This window comes from Crinia signifera, chromosome 5 (assembly GCF_055691185.1).
Source record: "Crinia signifera chromosome 5, ASM5569118v1, whole genome shotgun sequence".
Classification (NCBI taxonomy): Eukaryota; Metazoa; Chordata; class Amphibia; order Anura; family Myobatrachidae; genus Crinia; species Crinia signifera.
In genome coordinates, this window is record NC_139221.1 from 230,151,339 (window position 1) to 230,162,383 (window position 11,045).

The window sequence follows — 11,045 nt, forward strand, 5'->3', positions numbered from 1 at the left end:
CTCCCTCTGTATAATAATGCCATGACACCACAGGCTGCTTCCCCTGTATAATAATAATGCCATGACACCACAGGCTGCTCCCCCTGTATAATATAATAAAAGTAATGCCATGACACATAAATTATTATACAGGGGGAGCAGCCTGTAATGTCATGGCATGATTATTATACAGGGGGAGCAGCCTGTGGTAAAAGACAGTGTCCTGTCTTTTACACAATGGAGCAGCCTGTGGTGTCCTGTTTTTTTTTTACGCAAGGGTGCAGCCTGTGGTGCTGTTTTCTTTATGCAAGACTCAGAGCAGCCTGTGCTGTCCTGTTATTATACAGGGCAGCAGTCTGTGGTGTCCTGTTATTATACAGGGGGAGCAGCCTGTGGTGTCCTGTTTTTATACAGGGGGAGCAGCCTGTGGTGTCGTTATTATCTTTTTTTTATTAATACATATATTTTTTATGAAAAACCTCCATTTTAATGATGCGCTGTTACTTATGGGCCAGTGCTCTGGACTTGCCCCCTGGGCCAAAAGTGATTGGTGGGAAATTGTGAAAAGAGAGAAAAACCTCAGCCTAGTGATCCCAACATCAGTTCTACATACCAGAAAAAGAAAGTAATACTGCACTTCAGCCTTGTAAGATAGCTCTAGAGATTAGGATAACATATATGGCATGACAAATAAAGCAAATTTATATTCAACAAAGATGGTGGTGTTTATTTATTAAGCTTCAAATCATATTTATGCCTGAAATTCAAAAGAACAATGCTTTATTTAGCCGTGTTTTTTTTAGAACCCAGTGCTTAACAAATAAACCCATACCTCCCAACTGTCCAGCTAAACGCAGGAACGTCCCGATTTTTGGGGACATTCCTGCGTCCCTCCCGCGGGCAGCAGTGTCCCGCTGCGCGGGGGGGGGGGGGCTGTTGGTAGTCCCCCCCAATCTGACAGAATACGGGGGCGCATCCTAATTTGCATAAACCGCACCCTCATTTACATATGCCGCACGAGTGTCCCTATTCCAGCATTCACAAAGTTGGGAGGTATGTAAACCCATAAGACTCATAATTACATACAGTATATACAATGTTGTCAGCTTAAACAAAATGTCACTAAGAATTAACACTTACATATTTATAACCAGTTCATCCTTATAAAACAAAACCTCATAAACTAAAGTTTGCATTTACGTAGCGCTTGCCTTGCATCATTTTCATAATAGATGCCATGGCCCATAGTCAATGTCCCTGAGGTACAGAGTTTTGCTCGGAGCAGACCTTTATTTGGCACTGTACATTTTCTTGATACTGTGCAGAGGGTTATCGCTCCCGAATAGGTGTCCTTGAGTAAGGAGAAGTTGCTTTCTACTTTGCCCATTATGTAGATCCTGTCTTCACAGATAGATGTTCTCCCTGGTATGCCGGATGAGTATAACCAGCAGGAATATCAGGCACAATAAAGATATCGCTGCAAACAGGAAGAGAAGTCCAGCGAAGACGGTGGGTCTCATGGGGAGAACAATCAGGGGGCTTTCTGCAGGAACCATATTGGTGAGATTGAGCATGTAACCCAGGGACCAAGCAATGCTGCTATTACCAACCTGTCAATACAGAAAAACACATTTTACCTCAATACCAAAATACCAACAAACATCTCTCGGCTTTTTGCCTTAAAAACAGTAACAGGAATTGCTTTTTTTACCCTTATAATTGGACATAGCTTTAGGTTTATGTTCCAAAATAATCCAATACCTATTTTATTGGTCATAGGTAAGTGCAGTTGTAGTATTACTTTGATCCAAAGGGCTCTAAAGAGTACCAGAGACTGCTATATACACCACACTATTAATGGCCTTCAACAATCAGTTGTTCATAAACACTGATGCTTTGTCACCAAAGGTTGATGCTTTTGCCATAGATGGTGAACATGCCATGGTTCTTCATGATCAAAGCAAATAAGTCATTTTGTATATTCTCCGGTTCAGGGCTTAGATTTGTCCCCCGTGTAACCCACAAAGCGCCACCCCCTTCCCTCACTGGCCCTGTGGTTAGGCCTGCCCTTTTCAGTCCACCCTCTTCCTTAACCTATCCCCCCAGTAGGAATAACCATTGTTGTGTGCAATATTTGATTATACAATATTGATATAATTCTGGCCAAAGACCTCACCTGCCCAAATTGGGTTGTGACATGATGTGTATAAGGTAAATAAGAGCTCCACCCACATCAGTAAAGCTCATGTGTCATTATTTATTGATATATTTGGAGCTTGATGGTACATATGCCCCGCCTAAATGGGGATGGGAAATGTGCAATCAAGTCCCAGCCAGTTTTAAAGTAGCTGTGCTGTGGGGCATGTGCTGTACTTGCTGTTTATAAAACAATGTTGTTAAAGGCAAAGATTGGAGTGCTTAGCCTTTAATAACATTACTGTTATAAGGTGTGTACACACGGTGTGACCCTGGCTAATGGCCGATTCTGACTATGCTATTCCACCCTAGGCCAAATACATTCTACAAGCGACATAGTCAAAATCGACTTGCCTGCACAGTCTTTGCCACTGACACCCCAAGCCCCACAGAGGGCCACTACATAAAGTGGGTCAAAGAAGCAAGATATGGCAAAGTTGCAAAACATAGAGGGGGTAGAGGACATAGATTGGGTCCAGGTAGGTTCACAACCACTAACACCCTGGGGTCTGGGGGCCCAAAAAGGTGTCAAAAGGGATGCAAAATATGGCAGAGTTGTATAACATAAAGGGGGTAGAGGACATGGATTTTAAGAAAAAATTGTGGTCAGATGCGGGAGCCCACCAAAGACAGGTGTATGCCGGTCACACCATGGGCACGGCGAGTGGTTAAGCTTAAAACAAGGATACATTTGAAGTAATGCAAATTGCACTACCAAACCCGGGCAACACCGGGTACCTCAGCTATATAAATCCAAGTCCTTGGAGAATAGTAAAAGGGCACAATTACCTGCTGACTTGGAGGACTATTCAATATATCTATAAATCACCCAATAGTGTCAGTCCAGCAAAGTGACATCTGATTGTTTTTTGTTTCTATATGCATTTAGGTGTGGAGATCAACTACAGATAGCCTCATTTGATTGGCAGCCTTACTTTTGCAAACTATAAAATGATAGCTAAAAGCTCATTTGGTACAAAGGGCAAATTCTCCACCTGTCCTATTGAAGTTTTTAGACCTCTACCCCTTAATAGAAAACTATTACTGTAGTTGTTTATGGAGATCATGAGCAAAAATACAACCACAGACCTATTAATAATTAGTATCTAGCAACTTTTGGGATGTGGATGGTGGGAATGGGAATTGGAACCCTGCTCTGCATCACATTGCATAGCAATGCATCACACCCTTGTTACATGTCAAGCTGGGGGCTGCACATCCAAGCTGCCAGCATCTCTTTACTGTTTATATATTGTATGCAGTATCCATTCATTGCTACTCTGATCTGACCTTATATGGGGCCTACACTTGGGGTGATTTATATATATATATATATATATATATATATATATATATATATATATATATATATATATATATATATATATATAGTTACCGCCCCCCTCCGCCGGCTACCACAATGATACTAATCATATATCTGTAGCACGCAGGTAATTATAAGGTTAGGGTGTGGATACACTTTCTTTATTATCCAGTGGCTTTTGGTCTTCTCTTCCCGTAACTGCTGCAATTACTTGACTTATAAATCACAATACAATACTTTATACAATAAAATACAAGGTCACAGTAACAGGAAAATGTATTAAACTGGAACGCTTCTCTACTGTTCTGGAATGAGCAAAAGGTTAATGGCAATTTGCCAACAGCAAGAATAAACAATTCAGAAGAACCACATTAATACATAAGTGAATTACAAAGCATCACCTTATATAATAACAATCACATTAACAGGCACCACTTTAAAATATTGTAGTATTTCAACTATCTAAGGCTGCAGCCCTTCTTGTATCTCTAACGCTATTACTTCTCTAATTATTACCTTTAAAACAATAAACTTTTCTAATTACACTTTTCAGAATGAATTTTATATCGAGTCCCTGAAGACAAAACAAAGTCCACACTGTGGATGTCACAGTAAAGGCCCCCATACACTGTGCGATTTGGGCCCGATTTCACCCGATCCGGATGGATCGGGCAGTGAAATCGGCCCAAATCGTATGTGCAGACATGCCATCCGACCCGATGCGCGGTCCCGTGCGCATCGGGTCGGGGTCGGGAGGTCGGACGGGCTGCACATAAGATTTGGTAAATCTTATGTGCAGCCTGGAGGCGGGCGCGGCAAATGGGGAGATGAGCGGGGCGGGCTAATGCAAGGGGAGGCGCACTGACCTGTGCGGTGATCGCCGCAAGCAGCGCCGGAGCGGTGAACGTGGTGATGGGTACCAGAGACCCTGTAGCGTGGGGGAAGCCGGACAGCAGCGGGCGCACATAGAAATGAATGGACAGTCAGTGATTGGCTGAGAGGTCTCTCAGTCAGAGAGCTCCCAGCCAATCACTGGCTCTCCATTCATTTAAGTGTGTTTTATTACTATGTGCGCCCGCTGCTGCCCGTTCCGGCTTCCCCTACGCTACCCGGCAATCTGGTCCCCTCACACTCACAGTGCAGTAAGTAAACTCTCTGACTCTGTGCTTGCAGCCCGCGCCCCCCCCTCCCGGCTCCCTCTGACAGCAGCTCTCTGGGGACTGCATGTGATGAATCGCAAGCGATTCATCACATGCAAAACTTGGCACATCAAGTGCCAAATTGTGTGTGACCCTCCCCGGGGAGTTGCCAGTAGATTAGGTCCGACTTGTCCTTCGGACAAGTCGGCCTAATGTATGGGGGCCTTAAGGCGATTCCTCTGGAGGAATGGGCAAAACTATATAAAGTTTGTGACTGTCTATTTTGAATTCAGATTGAACTACAAGGGTCCTGAACTTTTCCTGTATGTCCCTTAGTAGTTGTTATAAAGATGTTTTACGGTGGAAATGTTTTCCTGAAGTTTACAACTGACTGTTACTGAAACATACACTTTCACTGTATGTCAGTAGTGGGAGCGTCCTCCCATTAATTTAGTGCACACTTTAGCATAAAGTTGAAGTGAATAGGATTTATTCCTGACGGGACGAATAACTAGTTGTATTCCTCTGTGTGGTGCTGGTAACGAGTATTTTCATTAGTTTTACTGCTCTTGCTGTATCTATCTCTAGCTAACGCCACAGCGATACTCTCCTTCCGATATAACTTTCCCTGCGACCTTTCCGGAATGATTTAACCTTTCAGTAGGATCTGTATTTCACTGTTGCAGTAATATATAATTTTCTCCTCTTATTTGTTTCTATAACAGCTGAGGCTGGGAGACAGTAATTACTGGCAGCGTAGTTCCCAATAAACATGGTCTTGATTATTTACTTGGGCTGCAGCTCCGTACAGTACGTGGAGAGCCAATGCAATATTTAATCTCACTCCAGCTGCGCTTGCTATACTGCTATACTGCCTGTCAGTTTACTTTTTGCAGGGATCTCTACAGCTGGCTATGGGCGGGAAGAGGTAGTCTAGAGGCGGAACTTAGGCTGCACTGGGGGCTGGGTCAGCACTCACCACTCCTTCATACCTCCCAACAGTCCAGATTTTAGCGGGACAGTTCTGATTATCAGGGCCTGTCCCGCTGTCCCACCCGCGGGCGCCAGTGTCCCGTTGTGTGGGGGGGCTGTTGGGAGTCCCCCCTGTCAGCTGCTAAGCAGCGGGGAATAAACGCTGTGCGCATGCGCACAGCGTCTATTCCCGCAGCCAGGGGGCTGGGGGCATGGCTAGAGGCTCACAGAGCCTCTGGGTCATGCCCCCATAGCGGCAAAATGGGGGCGTGGCCTCGCGGGAGAGCCGCGAGTATAGACCACGTCCCCGAATTAGGCCACGCCCCCCGAAAATTTCAGCTCGCCTACGGCGCACAGCAGCAGCGTCCCGACTGCTGAACGCGCAAAGTTGGGAGGTATGCTCCTTGCTTTCATGTGTTGCAGGCCCGACTGGCTGCCTCTTTAGAACAGTCCCCGCCTCTGATGACGATGCACCCCGCCTTCAATTCTCCAAGATGGCGCCGCCTCAGCCAGGAGGTCCCCGATGCCACTTACCAGCGTGGCCGTGGATGTTACTCTGGGACATCCTACAGTGCAGCGCCCGGGTCACCGCTCGCAAAGAGAATCACTGCGTCACTCTGGTGAGTAAAACTACTGCTCATCCCCTTCTTCCAGCACCGCTCTCCGCTTTCTATATGCTGCACAGCTCTGCACTATTCTCCATCTCTCCAGGGTACTGCGCCACAACCCTTAACGGCTACTCCCTTTATTAACCAGTCCCGTGCCTCCACTACTGTCCATAATGCCAACGGGCCTGACAGCTTTATTACTACATTTATAAGAACAAAGGTGCCCCCTCGCATGGTAACCATAAGTCCACCCCCATTTAGGAGCGGTTGGTTCAGTCCCTATATTGGGCAGCATAGTCCATTGCTGCGTTTAAGGGGACAAACTATCACTGCTTCCTATGGAAGCTTTATACCACAACATTACATGTTTGTACAAATAAAATAATATTGTTTTCTATGAAATTTTACAAGTAATGTCCCCTATGGGGATCAACAACTTTCACACAAACCAAAAAGTACTCTCTGTGAGACAATACATAGTATGGAAATACATGTCCATTTTTCCCTATTTACTACTATATAAATATAACAGTTTTCTTTGTAGCACCCTTTCCGTGCCACAGGTATCAGGGTGTTACATATGCTCTAATATTTGCGATAAGTATAGCAATAGGCAGCTCTTGCCATAAGAGCTGCCCGTTGTGAAGCAGCCGGCGGAGAGTGAGCGGGTCCCCAGGGGCTCCCCCTCCATTTCTTACACGGCTGCTGCTGCGGGGTGGGCTCCGCCTCCTCCTAACTGCACCCTGAAGAGGATGTACAGTGCAGGGAGGAGGAGGTCACTGGTCCGGGCAGCGCAGCACTGTGCTTCCCGGACACAGGTGAGGGGGGCGGTGCGGGCTGGCGCAGGGTCGTGTTAAGAAGCCCATAGGCTTCTATGGGTTATTGTCAGCTTTTGCTCCTCGGTTGTTTTATATGAAGATGACAATGAAAGGTGGAATAACTTATGAATGTATTGAAGTAATGTAACTCACTATTTTTTGCAGAAGACATTGTGATTGACAAATTTTAATGTAATAAATGTTCATTTACCTCTTTCTGAAACTGAATATGTGGCCAAGATTCACTGCCAAATTTATATCCATGAACTAATAGATAGTAGATGTAATTAGCTGAAAAGCAAAAAGATCTCGCATATTTTTCATCAAATTTTGATAGGATTTGGGGAAGCTGCAATGGAAAGAAATAGCATCCGTTACCATCATCAACATTTCATAATAACCCAGTACTTTATAAAATATATACTGTATACTACTACTGCTCAGTTTTAAAGGGAACCCTGCTTTTTTCTTCTTTAAAAGTCAGGCCATATACGCAATGTATCATGGGGATCAATCCCATTTTATAATGATTTTCCAAAACATGTGGGGCGAAATGTAATAGGGTGCGATTTTTAGACTAAAAAAAAATCGCACCAAATCGCACCTTTAAAAATCGCGTTTTTTGCCGCGAATTCGCATATGTAATGAGATGCGAATTAGCGGCAAAAAATGCGATTTGCCGCGATTTGCCGCGATTTTTAGTCATGAAAATGTGCGCATTTTCAGTCATGAAAATGTGCGCATTTTCATAAATGCGATTTTGTTCCAAAAAAAAAAAGTTAAAAAAAAAACGGCGTGGGGTCCCCCCTCCTAAGCATAACCAGCCCCGGGCTCATTGAGCCGGACCTGGTTCCAAAAATACGGGGGGACAAAAAGCATAGGGGTCCCCCGTATTTCTGAAACCAGCCCCGGACTCTTGGACCGGTCCTGGTTCCAAAAATACGGGGGACAAAAAATCTGGGGGTCCCCCGTATTTTGAAACCAGCACCGGGCTCCAACAGCCCGCGGTGTCATGCCACAGCCGGGGGACACTTTTTATACAAGGTCCCCCGGCCAAAACATGAGCACCGTGGCTGGTCAGCCTTGGACGGGGTACCTGGAGGAGTGGGGACCCCCCCAATAAAGGGGTCCCCCCCCCCCAGGCTTCACCCGTCCAGGGCTGAAGCCCGGGGCTGTCACCGGCGTCCGTGGCCAGTGGACGCCGGCCTGATAGGGTTAAATTCATCATACATATCATTACATTGCTTTTTACCGGCGAACTACAAGTGCCAGCAGACCTCCCCCGCATGCTGGGACTTGGAGAACCACAAGTCCCAGCATGCGGGGCATTAATGGGCCCGCTGGGACTTGTAGTCCACCTGTAAAAAGAATGTTTATAAAAAAACACACACACAGAGAAGTACAAGTTTATTACACACACACACCTCAATTTTACACCAGCGCTACTTACCATTCCTGGATCCAGCGCTGGTCTGGCTGCTTTACAGCCGGCTCCCCCCGAACTGACAGGCAGCGGGGAGAAGCGGCTGTCTCCGTCGCTTCTAACAGCCTCTGTAGCGCTGTCCGAGTGCTACAGAGGCTGAGAGCGTGATTGGCTGAGCTATGCGTCTCCATGGAGACGCATACTGTAGCTCAGCCAATCACGCTCTCAGCCTCTGTAGCACTCGGACAGCGCTACAGAGGCTGTTAGAAGCGACGGAGACAGCCGCTTCTCCCCGCTGCCTGTCAGTTCGGGGGGAGCCGGCTGTAAAGCAGCCAGACCAGCGCTGGATCCAGGAATGGTAAGTAGCGCTGGTGTAAAATTGAGGTGTGTGTGTGTAATAAACTTGTACTTCTCTGTGTGTGTGTTTTTTTATAAACATTCTTTTTACAGGTGGACTACAAGTCCCAGCGGGCCCATTAATGCCCCGCATGCTGGGACTTGTGGTTCTCCAAGTCCCAGCATGCGGGGGAGGTCTGCTGGCACTTGTAGTTCGCCGGTAAAAAGCAATGTAATGATATGTATGATGAATTTAACCCTATCAGGCCGGCGTCCACTGGCCACGGACGCCGGTGACAGCCCCGGGCTTCAGCCCTGGACGGGTGAAGCCTGGGGGGGGGGACCCCTTTATTGGGGGGGTCCCCACTCCTCCAGGTACCCCGTCCAAGGCTGACCAGCCACGGTGCTCATGTTTTGGCCGGGGGACCTTGTATAAAAAGTGTCCCCCGGCTGTGGCATGACACCGCGGGCTGTTGGAGCCCGGTGCTGGTTTCAAAATACGGGGGACCCCCAGATTTTTTGTCCCCCGTATTTTTGGAACCAGGACCGGTCCAAGAGTCCGGGGCTGGTTTCAGAAATACGGGGGACCCCTATGCTTTTTGTCCCCCCGTATTTTTGGAACCAGGTCCGGCTCAATGAGCCCGGGGCTGGTTATGCTTAGGAGGGGGGACCCCACGCCGTTTTTTTTTTATAAAAACACTTTTACACATTTTTATTAACAGAACCATGCACAGATCTCAATGATCTGTGCATGGTTCTGTCAAAATCGCCTGTCAGAACCTGGTCTATTTTTTTTGCGATTTTTGGTAACATTGACCAAAAATCGCACCCTATTACATTTGCGAGTTGTATACTTTATAATGGGAAAACATCTGGATGCGAATTGAAATGTGACTAAAAATCGCACTTAGAAAAGTGCGATTTCGCGGTAAAAAGTGCGATTTTTTACCGCGATTTTCAACCTATTAAATGTGCGATTTTCGGAAAATGTGCGATTTCGGCCGTTTTTGACCAAAAATCGCACATGTCTAAAAAATCACACCCTATTACATTTCGCCCGTGATTTTTGGCCAAAATTGCACATTTTGCACTATTTGCAAATTGCATGGTTTAAGCCTCTACTAAAAATCACAAGGGTCAGATTGCATTCAGAGGTTTTCCCATAAAGGTTAATAGAAATCACATCAAAACCTTTACAATTTACACAGAAAGCCTTTCCAAAAATCATTAGAACAATAGAGCAGGCATAGACAGGTGATTTTAGGGTCAGAAAGAAGGAAATTAACACAACTGACCGAATTTCACACAGGAGAACCTCCTAATCACCCATTGCACCCCTATATGTTCACCCCACCTTCATCAATGACACCTGTGTGGGTGTTTACAATGGTGTTTTTTGTATTCAGGTTTGTAGCTGTCTGTAAATGGCATTGACATTGGACTCACATATTATGTGCCATGAAGAAACTGTGATGTACATACAGTACATCTCACTCCCAACCTGTGGGTATGGTGGCAGGACCTGAAGGTAGCTTTCTAAAGGTTCTCAGCATTTCTCAATGTGCTAGGAGATTGCACCCACATTGGGATATGTAAATAGAGCTGGCTACACCTCCCTCAATGTCCAGGTGGTCGGCGATGCTACCAGAGGCGGAACTACCATTGGTGCAGCAGGTGCATTGCACCGGGGCCCCTGACAACCAAGGGGCCCACTGCTGCATAAAACCATCAATGAGTTATGGTGAACCTGGGTTGGGGTGGAGGAGGGGGCCCAGATTATATATGTGCACCTGGGCCCACAACCCACAAGTTCCGCCACTGGATGCTACCTGGGTATGTCCAGTGTGGGTGCAGGTTACCTAGGTCTTGCCATGATGCCTATATTCTGCACAGGTCTTGCCAAATCAGCTTTCCATTACATGCCCACAGTCTTGATGGTTGTAGTGAAAGAAAGTCCCAGAATATTTGATTCTATAAGAGGAAAGGTAAACTAATGCCATTAATGAAGTGAGAGTCTATAGGCAAGGTAGAATCATAAAGTGGCGGTGAAGATTGCACAAAAATGTATAAGTTGCAGATACATACAAAAGTCAGAATGAGAAAGTTGGAATTTAATGGCTAGATCAGCGAAAAAAAACACAGAGCCTCCAGGGTCAAAGACATCCTTTATAGTCATTATACTTTTCTGACGCCAAGTAGCAAATTTTGCATTATCAAGGGCTGTTGGGAAGCAAGGGCTATCACAGAATG

The 11,045-nt window shown here is 46.0% G+C and overlaps 1 protein-coding gene across 1 annotated transcript in view; it reads right to left on the bottom strand.

Annotated features, from left to right (window-relative positions):
* Window positions 1-676: 676 nt before the first annotated feature.
* ENTPD3 (ectonucleoside triphosphate diphosphohydrolase 3) overlaps window positions 677-11,045 on the bottom strand; it is a 57,540-nt gene continuing 47,171 nt past the window's right edge. Inside the window, exons 9-10 of the mRNA XM_083188628.1 lie at window positions 7,248-7,385; window positions 677-1,589 (exon numbers count right to left, since the gene is read on the bottom strand). Coding sequence (XP_083044754.1) covers window positions 1,383-1,589; window positions 7,248-7,385 — 345 coding nt within the window. The 3' untranslated portion in view covers window positions 677-1,382. The remainder of the gene's footprint in view (window positions 1,590-7,247; window positions 7,386-11,045) is intronic.